Source organism: Perca fluviatilis, chromosome 10 (assembly GCF_010015445.1).
Source record: "Perca fluviatilis chromosome 10, GENO_Pfluv_1.0, whole genome shotgun sequence".
NCBI lineage: Eukaryota > Metazoa > Chordata > Actinopteri > Perciformes > Percidae > Perca > Perca fluviatilis.
In genome coordinates this window covers 24867369-24893243 of record NC_053121.1, presented here as the reverse complement: position 1 = coordinate 24893243, position 25875 = coordinate 24867369, and the positions used below count along the sequence as shown (strand labels likewise).

General features: G+C 44.3%; 1 protein-coding gene across 9 annotated transcripts; it reads right to left on the bottom strand.

Annotated features, from left to right (window-relative positions):
- On the bottom strand, nt 1-25875 carry bcorl1 (BCL6 corepressor-like 1). Of its 9 annotated transcripts, none has more exons than XM_039813744.1 (14): nt 25714-25875; nt 20330-20406; nt 19646-19744; nt 19450-19534; nt 16732-19344; nt 16309-16441; nt 11578-12042; nt 9508-9695; nt 8987-9253; nt 8707-8873; nt 7790-7935; nt 4865-4942; nt 2676-2847; nt 1-1953 (listed from the first exon to the last, which is right to left on the bottom strand). In XM_039813744.1, the coding sequence occupies exons 4-14, from the start codon at nt 19453-19455 to the stop codon at nt 1566-1568; spliced, it is 4623 nt and encodes a 1540-aa protein (XP_039669678.1). In that variant the 5' UTR covers nt 19456-19534; nt 19646-19744; nt 20330-20406; nt 25714-25875; the 3' UTR covers nt 1-1565. The 9 variants fall into 9 exon arrangements, with proteins under 9 accessions (XP_039669678.1, XP_039669676.1, XP_039669675.1 ...); XM_039813742.1 differs by lacking the exon at nt 25714-25875 and adding an exon at nt 24233-24656; XM_039813741.1 differs by lacking the exon at nt 25714-25875 and adding an exon at nt 22182-22460.

Genomic DNA, 25875 nt, shown 5'->3' with positions numbered 1-25875 from the left:
TTTGTATAATTTCTCTTTATTCAGTAAAATGTCTAAGGCAGAAGGAATTATTTGAAATACACCTGAGGGAGAGTTCCGCTCTGAATATTCAATTCAGCTATCATTATAATAATCCAACTGACAAAACAAAGAGATAACTATGATTTACAATCATGCTTTATTCTTGTTGATTTCTTATAAAAGAATCAAATAAAAGGCTCTTCACACACTGCTCAGTCTCAGTCGTGCTGTATCCCGTTTTCTTTAACTAAACTATACTTTTCTTTACACCTTAAGTCTCTTCATCTTAAATATCTTTTATTAGTTTGTGACTTCAAACCAAAACATTGATTGTCAACACAAAATCTGTCTTAGCACCAGTACAATACAACTGTACTTTAGCTTCTCTTTTTTAAAATACTGTTCTTGAATGAGGGAGGAAAATCTCAGAATAAAGGGATCCTAATAAGTACATTTCAAAATGAAGCACCAACCATACAAAGCAATTTTTTTTTTTTCATAGATAAGCATGTCAGATACACAAGAGGTCAAATATATTAATGACTATTAAATTAAGCACAACAAACAGTGTAAATAAAACACTGCAACACAAAGCACTCTGGGATCTGGGAACACCATATTGGACGTGGCTGCAGTTAAGAGGGCGTTTCGGGCTCCTCAGACACAGGAGCCGCCTCTGGACTCCAGAGATGGTACCACTTTTCCTCTGAGAGAGATCCAAAGGGTTATGTATCAGTTTAGGAGGGAGTGCAACCTGGGGAGTGGAGAACACTACTATCTGTCCAGCTCTGTAAACAAACTCTCAATCTCAAGGTCCAAAAAGACATTATTTCATACTGCGTGCAGGGACGTAGACAGCTCCGTGCTGCCCGTGCTTACTTTGTGAAATGTTGAAGAAAAAAAAAAGAAAAAACATTGTAAGCTAGAGTGAGAGGATAAAGTGAAAAGTGAAACAGTGGAGAAAAATGGAAATGAGGCTCTCATTATATTTGATGATTATGTGCCGTGGTCTCTTCTCTGCAGGTCTCCAGGTCTCCCAGGTTGACAGAGGAACCATCTGGGCCAGTGGCCTCCCTGACTTAAGTGTCTTAGCTTTACGCAACAGTTCACCAAGATAAAAGTCTTGGATTATCTCCCGAAAAAATATCGCTTTCCCTTGGGAACAAACTCAAACAAAAAGTCCTAAACAACATAATTCTTTAGCCACAAGAATACATTTATATAAACAAATGTTTTAACCCTGATGGCAAGATATACATATACACTACCATGTACATACATAATCAATACAAAAGGTTTGCTCAACAGTTCTCATGTATTCAAATATACCTATTGATAGGAACCTGAAAGCTGAACCGACCACTCCCATGTGCAGGTCCTTGTGATCACTTAGTCCCTTCTGTCTGAGGTCAAAGGTTTTAGGTGGAGTGTCATTTCTGTCGCTGGAGTTAAAACCCATGACCCTCGTTTCATCGGACGGAGAGGTTTCCTTTGAGCTGCTGCTTGCAGGGAAGGACTTGGGTTGACAACAGTTTGCACGGTGGAGGAGTGAAGTGAAAGAGAGGCTATCGGCTGCGAGGCTTCCCTGTGTTTGTCAGTGTCTCCTCCTCCTCCTCCTCCTCTTCCTCCTCCTCCTCCTCCTCCTCTTCCTCTTCCTCCTCCTCCTCATCCTCATCCTCTTGCAGGATGTGAATGGAGGAGCCCAGTAGTCTCTGCAGCTCTGGGACACATCGCACCAGATCCACAAGTCCCTCTTCCTTATCTTCCTCCTCCTTATTTTGGCCTTTGTAAGGTGAAGCCAAAGCAGAGCTCACCTGGCTGATCGATACCTGTCTCCAGAGCTCAGCACGGGACAGACTCACCACCTCCAAGTGTGGGTATCGCGCCCGGAAGATCCGCGCTGACATCTTCAGACGCTTCAGGACGTCTGTCAGAAGAAACCAGTTGCAAAAGCTGCAAGAGATAAATATGTCTGATATTAGCCAACGGTTAGGGTAAGAAAAAAAATAGTTTGAGAAGGGAACTGCAGGCAGGTCATATCAGCTGTTGCCACGGTTGTCTCAGCTTCGATTTGGAGACTACAAACAAAAATCCTTCTACACAAACTGGGGGCACTGTGGATGAAGCAAACAGTGTGCAGATTCATCTTTTTGACCTTTTATGTCCTGTTTGGCTGTATGGGTTGTTACCAGGCAGCGAGGGTCTAACAAAGACACAACATTAGGAATTGTCCAGAATTTTTGGCGCTTTACCCACACTAGCGACTAAACGTCATGACATAGACGTCATGACATAAATGATCATCATGTTCATCGTCCCATACTTGTTCTCTTTTTTGTACTTGTACTTTTACAATGTACACGAGTGTGTGTACAAACAAACTGTGACAGTGAAGATGCTGGTAGATCATTAAGGGACATGGTGTAAATATCAACAGAATATCTCTGTTTGTACGTTTGTGAAATACTGGAGGCAGAGAAAACACGCCATGAGTCACAGCCATCACTACCTGCTGTCATCAGAGCTTATTTGACATTTATTCCCATAAATATTAAGAGCACGGTGAAACTGCATTCAAACGGAGATGACACATGCTAAATTTAGTAGCGCTTTGCGGGCGGTACAGAATCAATGAATATAATCTGAATGAATAAATTATGTGTGTGTGAACTCACCCCTGGGTTAATGACACTTGAACATGATAGCAGGGTAAGAGAGGCTCGGAGGAGAACTCAAACAGAAGGCAATCTTTGTCCGAGTCCGGCTCAGTCCTTCCTGTTGCATCCTCCTCCAGCTCCTGGTTCTGCTCCGACAGCAGGAAGTCCCAGCATGGCTCCTGGTCAGTCTCTGTGAAGAAAAGTCCACTGAGGTGAGATGATGAGGAGCAGACACACCGGCTGTTTCGGCGCTGACGCTGAGCTGCTTTGATACACGGGGTTTGGGCCCTCTCTAGTGGACAGTCTATTCACAACACCCATAACACATTATGACTGACTGCTGGTGACGCTGTGATCAGTTAAAGGAACACAAACTTAATGATGTCAGTTGCAGCTTGAAGTTAATTAAACCTTATACAGAGACAAGGATAGGAAAATTATGTTTACAAGACACATTAGGGCTTTGACTTTTGCCCAAAAATCATCGTTCGTTTTTATATTAATATTAGAATATATTCGAATATTTATTAATAATATTTTGACCATTAAATGCCTTCAGTCTAAAAAAAATAATTAAGTCAGATCCTGGATTAAACACAAACAGTGTGCTTTCGACAGGAAGTTCGGAGCTTTCACCGTAGCCTACGTAAGTGGTCTGATTTTTATACTCGTGTGCTGGTGTGTGCGTCGAGCCAGTGTGTGTGGGCGGTGTTGCCAATTTAGCGACTTTTTTTCACAAAAGCGACTAGCGACAAATCTGGCGACTTTCTGTAGAAAAGACAGCGACTTTCTGTAAAATAAAGTTGCCAGTATTGTCCAGCCAGCACGCCATGTATTTCTCTCCTGTAGCCGCCGAAACAGTCCCCTCTCTCTTCTGTTGTGTGAGTGAGGAACAGCCCCGCCCTCTCCTCTGTGCTCTCTCCTCATGTGCAGCAGCACTGAGCATGCAGGTAGGACGGGGCGAAGGGACAGGGTGCGGCGCCGGTGTAGGTAGGAGAGACAGCGGAACGCGACGGGAGAAAGACGCCGCTGAGCTGGCCTGGCCCTGGGCAAGCCAGCTTTCTTTGAGAATTAGGGGGGAATGCAACGCTACCGAGCCACGGCCGAGAGACGTGCGTCGCCGCGACGTGTAGTTACATTTTGAAGGATTATTTACTGGTGGACTGTTGGTTTTTTTCATTTAAGTGTAAGCAGAGTGTAATTCAATGTATTTACTAATATAAAAAGTTTGATATAAAGAAACAGATACTTTGACAAAGATTCATGTTTTCTGTGATGGGACTATCTTGCTTCAAGTTTGCAAGGCTTTTTCTCAATAGTGAATGGCACAATGGCTCCTAAAGCCAGATAAACTATCCTCCATATCTCACATCACTGAGAGGTCATCACCAGAACTAACATAACGGAGACCGATTCAATGATTAAGAAACCATACATATCTAACAGAAATGTCTATAACATTAACAAACATTATAATAATAAAGACTATCATCAGGGAGGAAAGAATTGGCTTAATTGAACATGCAGACCGTACTATGGATGATTTCAAATGTGTTAACTCACATCATGTCCCTTGGAGAAATGTATATTTTTAACACAAAAATTGAGAATAATTAACAAGTTGAATGATTTAAACCTGTCGTAGAACATTGCTCTACACATAATTTGCACAAACCAACGACAAGTATAAGATTCTGTATATACACTTTATCACCACTAGCAGAGTGGTGATAAAAGTTGAATGTACTTTGGTGGAAACTTGGTCTTTTTTTCTTCATTATAATCCTTGATGGGGGGAGAGGGGGGGGGCAAATAAAAAATGTTATAGTTACATTACCAACATATTTTTGTCTCTACAGTTTATCCAGAAAGCTACAGTACACTTTCTCTTTAGTCTTCCTTAGTTCTTCCATGCATCTTTAATCCTGTTTATCCTCCACTGGATGACTGGCTCCCTGTGGCTGTTTACAACACCACAGCGATGCTGGTACACAAGGCTAACACCCCTCCACGTCCCAGTGGCCGAGCCTGAGGCCAGCCTACTAACTAGAATCATTTCCCTCCGGATACCTGCTCATCGCTGCAACAAGCCTCAAATCGTCTTCCTCCCGACTGGCGAAGGAACAGCAATATTTGATTGATCAGTGGAATGATGGATTGGCAGACAGAAAAAAAACGGACCCAGACACCATTTCAAGGTTTCTTACCAAACAGGGAGCTACTGTAGAAATCCCAGGGAAAACTGAGATCCTGTTCTTTGCGGCCTTCCAGGTCTGTAAAATATTCTAGGGAAATAAAAAGAAAAACAGTGTGTTATATTTTGACCGGTTTATATGTCATCACTGCTTGAGCTGCATTATGTGTAAATCCATGAAAATATGACAGGGCGTCACATCAATGCTTGTAAGGACTAAGCAAAACATAGAATGGAATAACTGGAATGGCTGTCGGAACAAAATAATAGACATAGATACAAAAATCAGTACTAAGTATCAGCAAATTAACTTAAGTTGTAGTTTGTGTTGCGATACGGCCCAGTTTGTGTCCGTCCGTGGGATCAGAGCTGTATGAGTGTGTGGCTGCATTAGCTACTGAGCCTTCGTCTCTCTATATACCAGAGACGCATGAGGTCCACACTCCACTAAACACTGATACAGCAGCCAAGTCGATAGTGAAAGAAACAACATGTTTTCTCACTTTATTAGGAAATATCCTTAAAAACTGGTCAACACCATCAACAGTGATGTGAAAATTAAAACAAACGCTAAAGACATGTGACAAGCAAAAGTCATGCATGTCAGAAGTTTCCCAGGAAGCCAGAGGTGTAATAAATCGCTTTGTCAGGCTCAGTTATGGAACAAGATTGATCACAGGGAAGCAAATTTAAAACATTTCCCTTAAACAATCATTGGCCTTCTTAATGACCAATAATTGCGAAATCATTGGAAGCTTTTACCACACAAAATGCATGTTTTTCTTCAATGAAAGCTTTATTTCAACTGACATGGGCTGTTTTTGCACCACAATGACACTCCTGACAAAACTGAAGTCTTACGGACTGTTATTATTCAAGTCATCTGCTCTCTTAACTGTAACTTTTTACTGATTAAACATTAGCAGATCATTTTTTAAAAAGGGATAAGGGCACCGTCACACATGTGTAAAATACAGGCAGGTGACCATCGCCTGCCGAATGTGGGCAGTACAGGATGTGACGCGCACAGAAATCAGTTTTCTGGTTTGTAGTCTGTTTGTGTTGTTGTGGTTGTTGGATTTTGTGATGGGAAAATGTATAGTGAAGAGCAGAAAATGATAGCCAGTCTGAATCTCTCTTGTGGGGCAGTTTGTATTGTATTTCTTTTTTTATGGCCAATATCATACAATACCAGCAGGTTAGACACAGCAACAATTAATGTCTCCTCCATCTTGGCTCACTAAGAAAACTATAGCCAATGACAGCCAAGTGGGGTCAACCACACAATTAGCTTTATTATAGCCCTTGTGTTGATTATTATGTCTTAAGCAGAGCTGTATAGTAACGAAGTAGAACTACTTCATTACTCTACTTAAGTACTAAAAGGCTGTATCTGTACTCTACTGGAGTATTATTTTTTTCTCCTACTTCCACTTTTACTTGAGTACATATTTTCGATGAATGAAATACTTTTACTCTGATAAATTTTTTATGTGCTGCATAGTTACTCGTTACTGTTGTGAATTCCTCACGCTACAGAGACTACAGTATGTGTAGTTACGGCTAAGTTAGGTACGTACGCTAATTTACGTAAGAAATCCCAGAGATCGCGTTGTGTTTCTTTTCATCACAGTTGCCCGTTCAGAAGTCAGAGACGATGTAAGTTTGTACTCTTTCTATTTAGCTATTGTTGCAGCAGAGTAAGCTATTCCTGAGTTGTTTCAGTCTGCAGTGAGTACTGAATGTTAACCGTTTGTCCCTGTGATGAGAAGCTGCTATTATCTGTATTTTGCTAACTTGCTAACTTTCCTGTTCATCACATGTTATTAGCTAGCTAGTGTGTGATACATTTTTTGGGGCTTTAGTTGTTACTGTGCTGGAGAGGATGTTCATTTTACTTGCACAGTGTGATAATTGTACATTTTATTTCAGTATTTGCTAATATTTGTTATTTTTAAAGGTCCCATGACATGGTGCTCTTTGGATGCTTTTATATAGACCTTAGTGGTCCCCTAATACTATATCTGAAGTCTCTTTCCCGAAATTAAGCTTTGGTGCAGAACTACAGCCACTAGAGCCAGTTCTACAATGAGCTTTCCTTAGTATGTGCCATTTCTGTGTCTGAAGCTATTGAGGAGGAGAGTGGGAGTGGCAAGGTGGATGGTGGGGGTGTGGCCTTGACCAACTGCCACTTTTCTCGTTTGAAAGCCATGATGTCTCTCTCTCATGGGTTGGCCAAATTCTCTGGGCGGGCAAAGCAGAGAAAGGGGAGGTAATCTTGCTTGTTATGACCTCATAACAAGCAGATTCCAAAACGGCTCATCTGAGCTTTCATTTTCTCAAAGGCAGAGCAGGATACTCAGGGCTCGGTTTACACCTATCACCATTTCTAGCCACTGGGGGACCATAGACAGGCTGGGGGAACTCATATTAATGTTAAAAAACCTCATAAAGTGAAATTTTCATGCCATGGGACCTTTAATATAATATATTTAATAATTTGTTAATTCCTTTGGCTACAGCCTTAGGCTAAATATTTGAAATAATATAAACGATATGATATTCAAACTTTTGACTGCTTTCTTTAATAACTAAATAACACAATACTTGTACTTTTACTTTCAGTACTTGAGAAGTACATTTTAAAATAAACTACTTGCAATACTTAAGTATAAATAATGTTGAATACTTTAGTACTTCTACTGTGTGTTGCTTAAAGAGTACTTCTACTTAAGTCACTTTTTTGATAGAGCACTTGTACTTTTACTCAAGTCTGGGTCTCTAGTATATAGTTTATACACGTCTGGTGTTAAGCGTTTGTTGATGATGGGAAAAAATGTATTTAGTCTGAGGTAAAACAGCATTCTAACACTTTATCCATTTATCCAAAACTAGTTCTGCTGATGGAGAGGGAGGCTGATAAAAAAGGGTGACCTACCTGTGAGGAAGGTCTTCATGTTCGGGCTATGTGCCAGTTTGACTGGAGTGTGTCCAGAGTAGGTGGCCAGAGTCGGGTCTGCACCGTGGTTCAGGAGCAACCAGACTATAGGAAGGTTATCACTCGCTACTGCATCGTGAAGAGGCCTAAAGAAAGAACAAACATAACACAAATGCCTATCAGGGATTGAACAATTTTAGAACAGAACAAACAATTTTTGCCTGAAGACCCAGCAGGGTCGAAACGTTGCTTATGTATTAAATATGGGAGTTTAAAGCAGTGTTGCGGACATTACATTTTTTTTCACAATTTTAGAACACACCTTAATCTGTCAGCAAACATGTTGTATATGGAGTATCAGATGTGTTGGACAGTAAAACAAATATTTCCTGTGATTAATTACAACTCGTGGAACTGCTATATAGAGACAAATATGCTTCGACAGGTGACAGGAAGTATTACAACTTGTAAGTGAGTATGTCACTACTATGTCATTACTGCTCCCAACACCTGCAGAGGGTGTACATTTTCAGGAGTGAATGTAACAACGAGACGATTTTTGAGTATTACTGACATTTTTAACCACAAAATATGCATTACTCCATTAAAAAAAAAAACTTTGTAACAAATGCAATATATATGTCCACTATATGAATGAATATGACTCATACCCAACCACTCGACATTTTAGCAGGCTCAACAAAGGCTGAGATGTGACAGATGGTTCTAAAGTGTGGACCTTTAAACTGAGATTATTTTGTTACACATGCTGTTTGCGAATGTCAAGAAATAACCCCCATGCTGTAATTTGTCAAACATTATAATACTTACTTATACTACTAATATAAGATATTGTAATTTCCATAGATTCAACTAATTAGAACCACAACAGTTAATCATGCAGCATGAAGCCTCACCGTGTCCCATCCTGGGCGCTACAGTTGACGTCAGCGCTGTGTTTTAGCAGCATCTGGACAATCTGAGTCCAGCCTCGAGAGGACGCCTCATGGAGAGCTGTGTAACCGGCATTATCGCGCCGATTCACCTCCCTGACGTCCTTTTCAAGACAGTACTGAACTACATCCTGCAGAACAGAAGTAGCACAGAAACTGTGTCACATTAGGATTCAAAGAGGTACACTGTAATCTGGAGTTAAATTCATGTTAGCAATATTACAAGTGAACAGGTGAATTTTACTTGATAGCCCAAGCGTGCAGCACGTTGTAGCAAAGTCTCCCCGGCATTTTTATTGACAATCAGCCGCCGAACCTCCGGAGGAACAGCCCTTTTTGGTGGAGAGTCTGAGCCGTTGCATCTCCCCAATGAGCCTCTCTTATTGGAAGGAGATGACGGCAAACTTTTTGGAGTGGGTGGGGGGCTTTCTGGTCTTTTTACAATAGCACCACCATCATCCAGGGCGAGTGAGGCAGCGCGCTTGCCCAAGCTGCTGCGTTTGGTCTTAATCTAAAATACGAATTTATTGATTAGAGCAGTGTGTGAAATGGAATCTCTTGTAATGCATTGCCAAGTTAAGGTAAAGGGTTCCAGTGCAGTATGAAACCAGCTGCCATCATAAATGTGACAAACCTAGTATTTATCTAGCCACAGGGGGGCACTGTAAGCTAATATATTAATGCCACACTGTATTTTATTCCCATCAACCCTGTGTGGTTTGAAATGTACTGTAATCCAACAAGCAGCCTCAGCAAGCGTCTTACCTTTTGCTCCTCGTTGTCACTCAAGTGCTTGCTTTTGAACTTCCTCTTCCCTGAAGGCTTGTCATTGAACTCTGGAGATACCTCACTCTCCTGGTAGCGGACCGACCCCGAGCGAGTGAACGAGGGTCTCCGTGGAGGAGGCTCTGGACTGCAGGCGGTGGGACTCGGACACTGATGCGCCTGTGGCTCTGTAATGATGAATGTAACTGGAGGTTATGCAGAGTGGTACCACACAGATGAACACAGCGAAAAACCCGCAAACAATCTTAATATTTCAACATCAGCCATCTCATCTTTGATGTATCGATGCAGTTATGGAGCAGCTTCATGCTTTTGCTCCTCTGCCAAGCCGAACATAGAGCATGGCATATTTTAGGTGCTGTTTTGTGTCGACATCAGACAGCATGATACTTCCTTAACCGATGGCCCTTGGTTTAGCCAAGTCTATGAGCTACTCTGCTCTGCTTTTTGCAATCTTGTGCTCAGGTTTGACAAATTTCTGTATATTCTCCAAATATGTATCTTATTCACATCAACAGGTGCCTGACGTGGACAAACACACAGTCTCCACCTCAAGAATATAAACTGCAAATTGCATATACTGTCTTCATAATCTTTGGTGTTGGTTGACAGTGTATACTACAATATTTTGTATTTGTCCATTGTCTTATGTTTTATAAAATGCTTTTCCTATGTACCTTTTACGAAGATGTACATCCTCATAAAATTTATTTGCCCATGTCTATTTAATAAGTTTTAACTGTAGAAACCCCGAGCTAAGCTTTCTTATGGTCAATTCTGAATCTTTTTTTTATTTTTATTTTTTTCGGGCTATTTTCCCTTTATTTCAGAGTGACAGTGGATAGACAGGAAAGGTGGGAGAGAGATGGGGGATGACACGCAGCAAAGGGCCGCAGGTCGGATTCAAACCTGGGCCGCTGCAAAGGCCTCAGCCTACATGGGGCGCACCTTACTGGGTGAGCCAGGGATCGCCCCATTTGTCTTTAATTTCTAAACCAATGTTTTTATGTATCAGGACATCTGATCTCACCACCCTTGCTGATCAGAAGATAATTAGTATATTTAGGTAAAATAGCGAGGGTAAAAATATAACCATGTATTTTATTTTATTTTATATTCACACATTCCTAACAGTTACTATACACCCGTCAAACTTGATAGTAATTGGTCATTTAGTTATTTCCAATTTGTTAAAACAGGTGGACTGAATCGATTAAATCATAAAATGATGCCGCTGCTGTTCTGGACAGACATTTCTAAAGAGAAAATGTAGCAAAAAAAAAAAATTGTCACAGACTGGATGAGGTCTGAAACCTATGTATTTTCAGTCCAGATTCATGTATCGGATTAATTTTTTTAAAGAATGAATTATCCCTCGTCGCCTATGAAACGTCAGAAATTATGACAAATGCCCATTACAAGCCAGCATGGCCAAAGGTTTTGGCATTTAGTCTGGTCAGAAGCCAAAAGAAGGATTCATGTATAATGCTATTAAAACAAAACGGCTTATTTGTGTGACTGTACCAACTTATGTTTGGTGAGAGCCAAAACAATGATTTGATTATTAAAAGCCGCAACCAACAATAATGCCCATTAGCATTTAATCTGCTGATTATTTTCACAATTAATCAATTAATTGTTTAAAATGTCCTTAATCATTTCTAGGGATCCAAGTTATCTTATTTTGTCTGAACAACCAAAAGATATTCAGTCTAAAATAATATAAAAAAGAGAAAAGCATTGTTGCTTAACAAATTGCTTAAACGTTTAATCAACTATCAAAATAGACTGCGATTCAATTACTGTCAATTAACTATAAATTAATCGTTGCAGCCCTAATCAAACCTTCCATCAATCAGTTACTCAATCGCCTGGGTTGTATAAAAATACAGTAATAAAAATGCTACACTCAAAGTATCAAAGATCCATACCATAACTTTATAAATTGTTTTTACCACATCTGTAACTAACAGCTGCACTTTTGATTAAAACTTGGGCTGGAAACAGTTAATTGAAAACTTGACTGATCTCGGGAGAGAAACTGCGTACCTGCTGGGACTCTGCGGTTCTGTCTCAGGGATTCAGATTCTTCAAGGTGCTCTCCATCTTCCAGCTTGTCTTTCTCAGTGATGTATTCCCCAGTCTGATACTTTTTGCTACGACATCGCCGGCGTTTCTTGGGGGCAGGCATGTCACCCTCTGCACTGGCTGTCTTGCCCTTGCCCTGAATCACTCGCTCAGGCAGGGGGTTTGAGCGAGGCCTCCCTCTCGGACGGCGAATGGGTTGGGTGGGAGTCACGGGGGGTGACGGGGAAACTGGGGGAGGAGGCATTTGCGGGGGTGGAGGGGAAGGTGTTGCAAAGCCCCAGAGGTCGAGTCGAGCCTCATCAGCTCGCCGTCGTCCTCTCCTCAGCCGTGGGAAGGAGCTGCCTGTAGCTTCGGCCTCCTTACTGGATAGAGCAGAGCGACTGAGAGACACTGGAGTCTCTGCACTCGGAGCACTGCTGCCGCTATCTGTAACCAATTTAAATCACATTTGATTATTATACGGACACAAGCTTCTATGCGTGTGACTGAGACATCAAAAAACGCCACCCAGACGATATGTGTGACATTTTCTGTCTGACACAAGTGAAAGCATCATTACATTTTAGAGCCCGACCAATACTGGATTTTCTGGGCCGGTGCAGATATTAGGGAGTAAAAAATTCAAATATCGATTTATTTGCTGATATTCTTGTTTATCTCTCACAAATGTTTTGCAATGATCCCTGAAATGTGGTTACCAAACACTTGTGACAGAGATATGTAATGGAGGTAGGATATTTTACATCCATCCATCTTCGTCCGCTTATCCGGTGTGGGGTCGCGGGGGGAGCAGCTCCAGCAGGGGACCAGCTCCAGCAGGGGACCCCAAACTTCCCTTTCCCGAGCAACATTAACCAGCTCCGACTGGGGGATCCCAAGGCGTTCCCAGGCCAGGTTGGAGATATAATCCCTCCACCTAGTCCTGGGTCTTCCCCGAGGCCTCCTCCCAGCTGGACGTGCCTGGAACACCTCCCTAGGGAGGCGCCCAGGGGGCATCCTTACCAGATGCCCGAACCACCTCAACTGGCTCCTTCGGCCGGAAGGAGCAGCGGCTCTACTCCGAGCTCCTCACGGATGACTGAGCTTCTCACCCTATCTCTAAGGAAGACGCCGCCACCCTCCTGAGGAAACCCATTTCAGCCGCTTGTACCCTGGATCTCGTTCTTTCGTCTGACCCAGCCTTCATGACCATAGGTGAGGTGAGGAGCAAAGACCAGCAATCGACGTAACAGAGCTTTGCCTTCTGGCTCAGCTCTCTTTTCGTCACAACGGTGCGATAGATTGAATGTAATACCGCACCCGCTGCGCCGATTCTCCGACCAATCTCCTGCTCCATTGTCCCCTCACTCGCGAGCAAAACCCCAAGGTACTTGACTCATTCCCTACCTGGAGAAGGCATTCCATCGGTTTCCTGCTGAGAACCATGGCCTCAGATTTAGAGGTGCTGATCCTCATCCCAACCGCTTCACTCTCGGCTGCGAACCGATCCAGTGAGTGCTGAAGGTCGCAGGCCGATGATGCCATCAGGACCACATCATCTGCAAAGAGCAGCGATGAGATCCCCAGCCCACCGAAACGCAACCCCTCCCCACCCCAACTACGCCTCGATATCCCTCACCCCATACTCCCGCAGCACCTCCCACAGTATCTCCCGGGGGACCCGGTCATACGCCTTTTCCAGATCCATGAAAACACATGTAGACCGGTTGGGCATACTCCCAGGCTCCCTCCAGGATCCTTGCGAGAGTGAAGAGCTGGTCCGTTGTTCCACGACCAGGACGGAATCCGCATTGTTCCTCTTCAATCTGAGGTTCGACTATTGGCCGAACCCTCCTTTCCAGCACCTTGGAGTAGACTTTACCAGGGAGGCTGAGAAGTGTGATACCCCTGTAATTGGCACACACCCTCTGGTCCCCCTTTTTAAAAAGGGGAACCACCACCCCGGTCTGCCACTCCTTTGGCACTGTCCCAGACTTCCACGCAATGTTGAAGAGGCGTGTCAACCAGGACAGCACCTCCACACCCAGAGCCTTGAGCATTTCTGGACGGATCTCATCAATCCCAGGGGCTTTGCCACTGTGGAGTTGTTTGACTACATCAGTGACTTCCACCTGGGAAATTGACAATGATCCCCCATCATCCTCCAGCTCTGCCTCTAACATAGAAGGCGTATTAGTTGGATTCAGGAGTTCCTCAAAGTGCTCCTTCCACCGCCCTATTACCTCCTCAGTTGAGATCAACAGCGTCCCATCCTTACTGTACACAGCTTGGATGGTTCCCCGCTTCCCCCTCCTGAGGTGGCGAACAGTTTTCCAGAAGCACCTTGGTGCTGACCGAAAGTCCTTCTCCATGTCTTCTCCAAACTTCTCCCACACCCGCTGCTTTGCCTCTTTCACGGCAGAGGCTGCAGCCCTTCGGGCCCTTCGGTACCCTGCAACCGCCTCCAGAGTCCTCTGGGATAACATATCCCGGAAAGACTCCTTCTTCAGTCGGGACGCTTCCCTGACCACCGGTGTCCACCACGGTGTTCGTGGGTTACCCGCCCCTTGAGGCACCTAAGACCCTAAGACCACAGCCTCCCGCGCAGCTTCAGCAATGGAAACTTTGAACATTGTCCACTCGGGTTCAATGCCCCCAGCCTCCACAGGGATGCCGAAAGAACGCTCCGCCGGGAGGTGTGAGTTGAAAAGTCTGCGGACAGGGGCCTCCTCCAGACGTTCCCAATTTACCCGCACTACCCGTTTGGGCTTACCAGGTCTCTCCAGAGTCTTCCCCACCCCTGACCCAACTCACCACCAGATGGTGATCAGTTGACAGCTCCGCCCCTCTCTTCACCCGAGTGTCCAAAACATACGGCCTCAGATCAGATGAAACGATTATAAAATCGATCATTGACCTTTGGCCTAGGGTGCTCTGGTACCACATACACTTATGAGCATCCCTATGTTCGAACATGGTGTTTGTTATAGACAATCCATGACTAGCACAGAAGTCCAACAACAAACAACCACTCTGGTTTAGATCAGGGAGGCCGTTCCTCCCAATCACGCCTCTCCATGTTTCTCCATCATCGCCCACGTGCGCGTTGAAGTCCCCCAGCAGAACAATGGAGTCCCCCACTGGAGCCCCATGCAGGACTCCAGTCAAGGTCTCCAAGAAGGCCGAATACTCCGAACTCTTGTTTGGTGCATATGCACAAACAACAGTCAGAGTTTTCCCCCCCACAACCCGCAGGCGTAGGGAGGCGACCCTCTCGTCCACCGGGGTAAACTCCAACGTAACGGCGCTCAGCCGGGGGCTTGTGAGTATCCCCACACCCGCCCGGCGCCTCACACCCTGGGCAACTCCGGAGAAGAAAAGAGTCCAACCCCTATCCAGCAGTATGGTTCCAGAACCGAGACTGTGTGTAGAGGTAAGCCCCACCAGATCTAACCGGTAGCGCTCCACCTCCTGCACCAGTTCCGGCTCCTTCCCCCACAGAGAGGTGATGTTCCACGTCCCCAGAGCCAGCGTCTGCTGCCCGGATCTGGTCCGTCGAGGCCCCTGACCTTCACTGCCACCCATGTAGCAGCGCACCCGACCCCAGTGGTTCCTCCAACAGGTGGTGGGCCCATGGGATGTTTATAATAAACCTTATTGTTCAAAATGACAAAAGTGCACTGAAACAGTAAACTTCACTGGAAAAGAAAACATTAGCAGAAACATTAAATCATGGTTCGCTGCTGCCGAGTCAAGAGCCTGTGCCTCTGCTGTACATTCAGGGGAAACTTTCAATGTATCCGGTGGGAAACCAGACTTTTAAACTCAACATTTGGTAAACGCAACGGATAGAATTGTTCGGTTTGGAGGTCGTTTACCAAACTGCCAGTCCTGGACAAAAGTTTGGTGTGAATACATCGTCCTATTTATGTTATCGCTTATAGACAGAATGGGCTAAAATGCTCACACATTAGCTTCCACTCGACTGACAAGGTATGAAAGTAGATACGTGGTCAGCTAGCTAGCTAATGTAGCAAACGAGTATGATGAGCATAAGTAACACGACGGTTGTCACAGGAGAGTAAAGTAACGGGACGTTGTTTATTTGCTTTCCAGCATTGCATCTTACCAACTAGGTAACAACGTAGTGTGAAGTCAACACTCAACAGACTCAAACCACCACCACACCGTCATCTGCTGAGCTGCAGAATGAGATGCTGAGTAGTCTGGACTGAGTACTTTGTTAAGTTTGCCGTTTTATGTTCCAACGTGCAAATGTTACTTTTTGTTAGTGTTTGTAATGCGTCTGTTCGGAACATGGTGGCTTATATTGGTACCTGTCATTTTTGTGCTGGTTTATAGTTTTAACCAATACTGAGGTGGCCGTTACATTTCTTGACACCAGCTGTATTTTGCTACAGTGACTTAAAGTTGCCTGTGTTGAGTAGCATTATATGATTAACGTCGCTAAGAGCTACTTATACCCATTCCGAGCTGCTTGCCACATTAACATAACAGTATTGTTATATTGCTGCTGGACACAAGCATCTTTTTCTGAATTATATTCTGTAAAAGACAAAAAAAAAAAAAAAAAAAGTTTTCACCTCGGCGCATATCGAACATATGTGCCAATGGCAATATTGGCAGATAAAACACTGCGAGAACTTTTTAGGGCTGTAAATGTCACAGGATTATAAGAAACAAAGACATCACCTGATTTGTTGCGGGTTAGTTGCTCAACCTTGTTGGGACTGATCTTGTCCCTCGGAGTCAGCTCTGTACTCTGTGGAGAAAGTTTCACCGCTGATAGACTCTGCTCCAGCACAGGTGCACATTGTTTCTTTTGCTGAAATACACAGGGGACAGAGTGAGCATGTTGTGGATGCTATTGATCACAAAGCTTTCATGGTGACGGAGAGCATGTAACAGACTCGCAGTAAGCCCTTGGAAGTTAAATCATCAGTCATAGATTCATATTAATGAAAGGGAGCTCTGAATCACCAATTTGATGGTTAAAATTTGGATGAGATTGGGGTGATTGCTAACTAAGATATTTCCCTAAGATACAACCAAAGGGAGATCATGAGAAAAGAACAAAGATTTTTTAGACATTAAAAAAGGACAAATGTAATTTACCTTCTTTTGACAGGACACTTTGGTTGGAGTATTTTCTGTGTCCTGCTTTTTCTTTCCTGCAGCCTTCTTTGATGAGTCCGGTGGCGTCTTCTCCTTTGCTGCCTTCTTAGGACTGGTTTTCTTTTGTTTGACGCCAGCAGCTTTTGCTTTGGTTGGCGACTGCTCTTTGGTTCCATTTGTTTTCTTCTCAAACTTGTCGCCTACCGCCACACACTGGCCTGTAAGAATAGACGCAACCATGCCTCCCAATTTTTCACTCGGAGGACCGTCTGACGCCCCACTTTCTTTCTTCAACATCTCCCCCTCTAACACCTGGGCTAGTTTGCTCTCCATCCTGTTCCCATTTGTTGATGCATTGCTCCCAAAGAGATGAGACTGGCCCGCAGGCTTTGAGGAGCCTTGCTTTGCTTGTAGTCCCATGTGTTCTCCCTGGCTGGTGTTTAACTCAGTATTATTCTCTACAGGCTCAGTGGCGTTCACCTTCTCGTGCCTCTTCATAGCTTGAGTTGAATCCCCTTGAGATGGCACACCAGCCCATTTTTCCACAGACCAGTATGATGGGTATTCAAAAGCACAAGTCTGTTTGCATTGGGTGTCTTGGCTCCCAGAGAGTGGATTCAGAACATCAGCTTTTCTTGATGCGACAGGTGAGGCTTGAGTATTACCTTCGCATGTCTGTGCTGTTGTTTCGAGAGCTTGCTGCTTTACGATGGACGCGAGGTTAGACAGGGGAGACTGTATTCTCTCCCACTTATCATCCTCCGGTTTGGACGGGCTCTGCTGGGCACTCTGAAACTTAGATCCTTCTGTAGCTGTGATGCCCTTCATCTTTGGAGATCCTTGTGTGATTTTTCTCTGAACAGACGAGGCTTGGTGCGGAAGAAGAGGTGGCTTCTGCCAAGCTGGATTGACAACAGTGATAGAGTACGGCACTGCTGTTTTGCCAGCACCAGATTTCTGATGAGTCTGAGCAGTGGCAGAGCTTGTCAGGGCAGTCGTTAGGGCTCCTTTAGAGGGACAGTTCTTAGTTATGGCTGAGCTGGTGTTTTTAACATGCTTGACGCTGTGAGCATGTTGGTTGCCCTTCACCAGACAGGATGGCTTCTTTCCTCCTGAGGCCAGATGTTCTCCTTGGTCAATTATAGATATAAACTCCTGCTTTGCAAAACTCTGAAATTCATCTGCAAAAGACCCTTGTCCATCTTTGCCCCGTAGAGTAGAAGCCAGTATGGGGCTAGCCACACCTACATAAGTTCCAGGGATGTTTTTTATGGAGTCTTGTGAAGATCCCTTACTCCAGGTTGGTTTGGGCTCTGGGACCTGGTGATTCTGAGGCCTATTTATTTGCTTTTGATGGGATCCATTTCTGTGGGTGTTGGGTAAGTTAGGGTATTGTACAGCTGAGCTATAAGTTGTAGAATGAGTCCTCTTTGAGTTCAGAAAATCTCTCTGATTTGACTCATTATTATGAGGCTCAATCATCGAAACAGGAGGGTCACTTATGCATTTTGGACGTTTTGATTTAGCAGATAAATCAAGAGGTACATCTCTTGGTTCAACTGAGCAAGCTGTATAGTCCTCTGAAGCAGAGGGAGGTGTCATTTTAAGAGATCCCATGGTTGTTTTGTCTATGCTGTTGCCTTTCTCCACATGGTTCAGCAGTCTGCTCTGAGAGGTGATGCTGGCCAATGCAGAGCCACAGCAAATGGCAGCAGTGGGAGACAGCGTGTAGCGGGTGGGTGCTGCAGGAGTTAATGACGGGTGCTGCAATGGTAGGGCAATAGCTGGTGAGGCTACCACTGAGGCTAAAGATGTATGCTCTCCCACAGATTTGGAGTTCTTATTAGATGAATGGTTAGATTTAAGTTTTGATGATGATGCGCTGGCTTTTTTCTCTGCCGCTGGAGTTCGGCCTACCGAGAACGGATAGGGATAGGTCCGCATGAGAGGTGTCCCTCCAACACCTGAGCTTTGAGGCTGAATTTCTTTGTGAAACTGACTGGCTGTGGCTTCTCTCAATGCTGCAATCTGACCCAATGCTGGTGGAAGAGTGATTTTACAAAGTGGAGAGGGAAAATTAGTGGAAGGAAGGAAGGCAACAGGCTGGACTGGTTTAAACATGGTGGAGCACTGAAACCCAGGTGAAACACTTTGCACAGATTGTGTTTGCGGGTGTGATTTCTTGCTGGATGTCACATTGCTGTGACAGGAGTTGAGAGAGTCCTCCCGGCTGACTTTTACACCACTTGACCACTGAGGAGTGGGGAAGGCCACAACACCATCAGCCTTGAGTTTAGGGGCCTCTGCCCTTTTGTCTGCTCTCTTTTCTGAGCCAGTGAGGGCTGAGCTGGACGTTGGTGCATTGTTGGGCTGTTGAGGTGGAGAAGGCTCAGGGCTGTGGTTATAATTGCTATTGTCCAGGCAGGCTTTTGCTGTCTTACAGTCTGTTGTTGGAGTGGTCTTGTTTTGCTGACTGAGGGTAACATCTCCTCTAAACTCAGGGGGTAGCGTCTGGGGGGGATTTCCCACCATACTAGCAGACACTTTATTTGGAGCACTGATCTCTCTGCTCACCGTGCCTCCATCCCCTACATTCATTAGTGTAGGATCCACCTGAGTAATAATAGAAGATCATGATGCCAGTGTTAATTAGATAAGAGAAAAGAATGCTCTAATCTAGTAATCTAACCGTAATGAAGAAGAAGAAAAAACAATTACCTGCATAGGTGTTTCTTTAACACAACATACCTCGGGGGTAGCTGAGTCAGTCAGGTGAGAGTTCTCCTTGAAATACAGTGATATGCTGCAGAGTACACAAGAAAAAGAACACTTAATGTGATTACTGTTGGTGCTGTTCTTGTTTCAATCACAGAAAAGACTTGTATTGAATCCTTTATGAAGGAATAAGACCTACTCTATGCAACAGTAAGTGATTCGGAGTAACCAACATTGGGCAATTGAAAAGTTCCTTTCTTTGAGACGAGCTTGGAGAGGCCAGATATGTTAAAATGTCCTGAAGAGCCAGAAAGAAAAGACAATTCAGGGTAGCAGAGGTAAACTGAAGAATGCATTTGTTCTGTTGTTCCCTTTCATTTTTTATTTCTTTGCATGCAGGGAATGTTAACAGTTTGTCAGTGTTGATCGATCTTGAGAGTGAATTATCTTCACTCAAAATAGGATATTCACTGAATGAAATGAGACCTAATGCACCAGTTGCAACATGGATGTATTACGAGCCAAACGGGCACCTGGCAGAGACATATAAAAGACCACCATTCTCAAATACCACATCGCTCCATGCACATTGTGCACAGCCAATTTGCAAATGTATTTTATGTGGTATTTTGCAGGTTAAACTTAATTTTAAAGTTCTGTTGTTGGTTGAAAATATTTTGTTCACCCTTGAGATGAAGAGAGGCTGCCTAAATCCACTTCAAACCTTCCTGCCACAACAGATCCACACTGCCACTCACTTTCCACACAGGCTACTAAATACTATCATGGGGGTGAAAAGTGGATGACTGGAAGTGAACAAAAGTTTTGTTTCTTATCAATCACTGGACAGTTAATTATTTAGGATTACAATAAAGCAGCCTACCCCAGTTAATTGTAGTTTAATGGTGGGGTCATGCAGTGTGATCTAAAATTAGAGATGGAATTCCACCCATTGCTTCTCTATTGAAAAAGAAACACACAAAAAAACATGTTTACAATAGAATTCAACCTTCATTCACAAAACAATGTTGACCACGATACACAGGATTATTAACAAGCATAAGCAAATCATTAATCTATGCTGATGTCATCTGAAAACAAACATTTGAAATACTCTCATGTACACCGGCGACACACGCCAAACCAGCCCCTGGTATGTAGAGGTGAGCGCAGGCGAGCGCATCTGCAAGTTAAAGAGACAACTACAAAAAGGGACTCGGCAAAAAAAAAAAAAAATCTATGTCAAAGCTTTGGGGGAATGGAAAATGTTTCACCCTGGAGTCAGTGAAACATAACGAATATGATGCACATAATGACTGACACACCAATATCTGCTGGAATCTGCGAGCACGGACTGAAAAGGATTCAGCGATGCAGATACCGCTCAGTGCAAGGAGGCTCTGCATTCATTACCGTACAACAGTTGCTTACAGCTAGTTTGTCTTTGTGCTGCGATCGTACGCCGTCTACTCCGCCACAACATTTGAATTCATCAGCTCTGATGTAGGCCACTAAATGTATGCAGTAGTCCGGCACACACGCCTTGGGCAACACTCAAGACGAAAAAAACTCAAGCCTGACATTAGGCTACCTTTGAGAAAAACCGTCTCGACGAAACCAAAATGATTCTGTTGTAGTAGCCCACTTCAGCCCGGTCAGTTCACTGTTCAGCCCCACTGTACAAAAGACACACGTTCCAATGTCATATGTGAAAAAGTGCACAATGCACGCCGTGGCATTGTAGGCTCTGAAAACAATTTGCTTTCCTCTGTTGTAAACATCAGCGCGGAAAAACTCTGGAGAGCTCCGGGTCGGTCGCTGGAGATGGCGAGCAGTCACCACAATGAAAGAATGGCAACTGGCTCGAGGTGATCGGTCCACCCACAGGCAAACACAGGCACAAACTGCACATAGAGCCTGTATGCATCATGCAACATGCCTAAATGACATAGGTAACAGGGATTGAAATGTTTCGAGATGAAGGACAGATGTTTGGCCATATTTTAGCAAGTGACAGGATAGATTCCCACCATAATGTGGCAATGTGTCACATCTCCGCCTGATAAGGTAAGTCAACATCAATGCAAAGCCACACAGAAAACACAACGTAGAGCCAAACAAACAAAAACTCCTGACGACCATCATCTCGTTTCATCAGCCCACAAACACTCGACAAAGTAACTATATCTGCCAGTGGACGTTTTTACAAACAAATAATCAATTTCACGCGCTGATAACAAAAACTGTCTGCACGGAGTTACTCGCAAATAGGAAAAACAAAGTAGCCATTTGGACAACTAACAGAAGGATGGGTGAAACAACTTATTACACTGGATTGTGCTGCTGGACTGGCCACCAAAAAAAGGGGGCAAACAATATATTTAACTCCACTGACCACCACCGTGGGTAGGTTTCAGCTCCCTGCGCAGCGGAGTCTCCGCGAAGCCCTCGCATTACTCCGGGTGGTTAAGCCTACATGTTGAGGCAGGCTACTGTTATTTATCCCCGGCCGACCTAATGTGAAGTGCTCCAGTCTCTCCTATCGCTCCTTTGGTGGACAGACTGAACCACTTCGGCGTTGAAAGGCATTCACCGAGCCCCAGGACCCACCAAGCCTCTGCTCTCCGCCGCCGTCTCCCCCACCCCCTTTAAGACTCTGCCGAAATATTGAATATTCCCCGAGCTAATCAGCAGGCGAGATAAAAAGATGTCTAATGACACAAACAGTTACGAACCCGCTCGTCCAGATGGCATGTGAACGACGTAGCCTACAGGAACGACTCGGATACGGCCATGTCCAGCCTTTCGCCTCTGCCGTCCGTGGCTGCTTACTAATCTCGACGGTTTTCGGTTCTAAAAGTCCGGGGGGGGCGGGAGGGAGAGAGGAGGAGGGGAGGGTAGGGGGGTCGTCAAGACAGTCCGTTCAGTATCTCCAGTCTGACTCTGGTGGGAGAGAGAGAGAGGGGCAGAAGGGTGCTCGGTGATAGCATGGGAGATGTAGTGCTCGGCTATCCACGCCCAGGATTACACGCTGGAGAGGCTGGGAGGGGTAAGGACTGCAGGTACCGGCATGCAACTCGAGCTTCTGCCGCTCAAGGGGAATGGGGGATCGCGACCAAAGAGTGTAACGGTGCGCTAAACTGAAGAGGCTTATCTTGGTAATGAAGTAATAAACTGTATTTCTTGTAACCAAAGGAGGCTCTGAGTATTACTGAGGGGATGTTTGCGTTTCAGTGGCAGTCAGGTCAATTAACAGAGTCACAGCAGCGGGTGATGGTTGCTAAACGGAATTGCCAAAATACAAAAAAAAGAGTGGGAGAGGTTTGGGTCTGTTGCAGGGAAATTAACACGAGGAGGCAAGACTCCGGGTGCTCGAGGCACTCCAGTTGCATGCTGCAAGCTGCAGACTGATGCAGCATGGAAAGGATGGGGGAAACACTAAAGCTACTGATTTCTGAGAAGGATTTAAAACCCCTTAACTATGTGAGACTTTTATCTTTCAATAAGTTTTGGTCATTTGTTTTGATGTCATTGGATCTGGCTTAACAAACACCTGACGAGGTTACGTTTCAGTCGTAGGAGCCCTAGAAACACAAAACACAAAGTGACAGCAGGCTGTTTTGTAAAATCTAACTCGTGTCTTCCCTTATAGACTGGCTTATATGAGCTTTGTACCATTTCCTCATCCCTTTGCAGACCATAGGAATATGAGCCAATATTATTATTCTCATCTGCCTCCAAATCATTATACTGTCATTCACTGAAAATACAAAAAATACACAATTAATTCAAAATAACTAAAGACAACTATTGCAGTGACATGACAAGTTTCCCTCATTATATTCATGTTTACTTTCTCCTCATTCATTATGATTGACAATGTGGGCTGTCTACATCCCAGCTGTGCTGAGACCAAACCCTATAATTTTTTCATTATTTCCTGGTTTGTCCAGACCGGGGTTTTCACGGTGTGAAGACATTTTGTCGGCAATATCACTGATTATTGATATGGACACAAAAGTGCCACAACTTCATTCACCTATTGCAGTGCAGTGTGTCAAAATCACATTTCCTGTTATCACCATGTCAGGTTTTAACTGAATTCATGCACATGGTTTTCTACAGAGAAGTGGTCTTGAGCTGAGTTCACAGCATCACTACAATTTGGAAAAGGCTTAGCTACACCAGACTTTAACACAAAATCATGACACGATTTGCCATTCATAAAGACAAAAGCCTTCAACCTATACTGAAACAATCCAAACATGCTTCACACAGCAAAGTTTAACACAGCAGAAGACGGACAGGCTATTTTATATACAAGCCACAAACAACCAGGAAGATGAAACCGCTCCTGGAGGTAATATCATTTACATCATTACACAATTTGAACATCTACTTTCACTTACATCCTTTTCTATATTCTTAGTTTGAACAAGTGCACAGTGTAACATGAGGTCAGTTTTTCCTTAATTAAAGACTGACTTTAACTTTAGTGCTTAAATAAAGACAAAGGAGCTGAGAAGAATAGTCTGACCAACATCTGCAGTTATGAGGTGAATGACAACACATCTGCAACTTCCAGTCATACACAGGCGAACAGATACGTTTAAAGTATCAAATCAGTCTGTTGAGGATTTGCACTTGAGTTTTTTTCTGATTCTCCCCCAAAGATAAAACAAAAAAAACCACATGGTATTTAGCTCTCCTATGCCATAATCACACTTTGGCATGCAGTAGTTAAGCAGTACAGGTTACTCTGCTGTAATTAGTCCACTTGTCCTACCTGAATCCTGAAAGGCCTGCTGTTTACAAGGGTATCCACTCCTTTAGGGCAACAAATCTCCTACTTTTCTCAACACTTGTGGTGGTGAAGAAATAACCGTGCACACACGCACACACACACACACACACACACACACACACACACACACACACAACGAGGCTGACTCAGAGAGTTTGTTTACTACCATGCACGATGTGTGTCGTGGTGCAGGACAACGATACTGTCCATTCGCAGAGAGTAGCAGGCTATACGAGCTGAAACTATTTCGTTGCTTTCCTATCGCGGAGCGGATCGGTGTGTGAGAGCTTCTAACGTGCCCTTCGCCATTCAGCTCAGTAATGGCTGCGTGCAAGCAGCCAGATCGTTGACAAGATGACCAAATGTGAAATTGGGAAACCAAAAACGCCGATCGGCAAAAACGGGGACGCCGTATAGAGAACAGTCTCGGCATAAAGCAGGACTATCACAAAGTCGGTAGCTGACACATCGCATTGTGTCTGAGCAGGGGTAACCCGGAGACCTCAACGACCGCGCAAGAGCTATCCCGGTAGTGACCGGCTGCTCGGGGCTTCACCAATTATAGACGAGTTTGGTCCACAGGCTCCACATCGGATGTCTGAAGCTGTGGGGTTAAACAAAAACTTGTTATGCATACAATGATAAATCTCTCGAGCATGGATGTGGTATTCCGCACATGCACTATGACAACTGCGATAGCACAGATGAAGGCACGTTGTTTATTCCGAAGGCCTGATTTTTTTTTTTTTAAGAATGTCGTCTTCAAAGTGGGCATACGTGGTCATCTATCTGTGACTCATATTGAAGATTATCGACCCTATTTAGGCCGCCATGGTTTATAGCGAAGAGGATGTCCCGTCTAAGTTCGTGGTTCACCTGGTCAATATTGAATGTCGAGGCTGGGAAGGCGGTTTGTGGGGGGTGGGGGTGAACGCTGAGTAAAAACCAAGCGTTTTATTCTTCCATCTTGGTAAAAGTAATGAATTATTCTACAATAAACGAAGGGAGGATAGCAGCCGATCACAGAAACAGTAAAGGGTGATGTTCCTGCTTGCCAGGTTAATGGATGGCTCGATGCGCCGTCCAGATGATGTTAAATATCTGTCTGATATTGAAATGCATCACTTCATATAGGCTACAGTTACTGTGTCGGCGTTTGGACAGCCGACTGCATCCACAGTCGATACGCATGGACAGCAGACTCAAGTATGTCATCTCGATACACAACTTGGCTGGCCATATAGGCTACATGTGACACGATCCTACATAATGCCGTGGGATAACAGCGAGACATCACCGCAACTACTGCAAGACACCAACAACTAGAAAATACACATATCCAGGTCAAAGTTTGACAGAGTTTTACTCGCCCTCAATAGCGTTGTGCAATGCCCCCTTTAATGCCCCCTGCTCGCCCGTAACGCCTTTGTTATTAGTAATCGCATGGTATTGCACCGTCTTACCTTGCGCTCCGAGCTGTCTACAGCCACAAAGCCTGCACACAGCGCAACAAGCTATTGTTGTCTACACAGAGGCTTCCGTGTGGGACCAGGGATGTGATTTTGAAGTAGAATGAATACAGTATGCAATTTTGGCTTGTCCTCGCGATCTTCCCTTATTGCCAG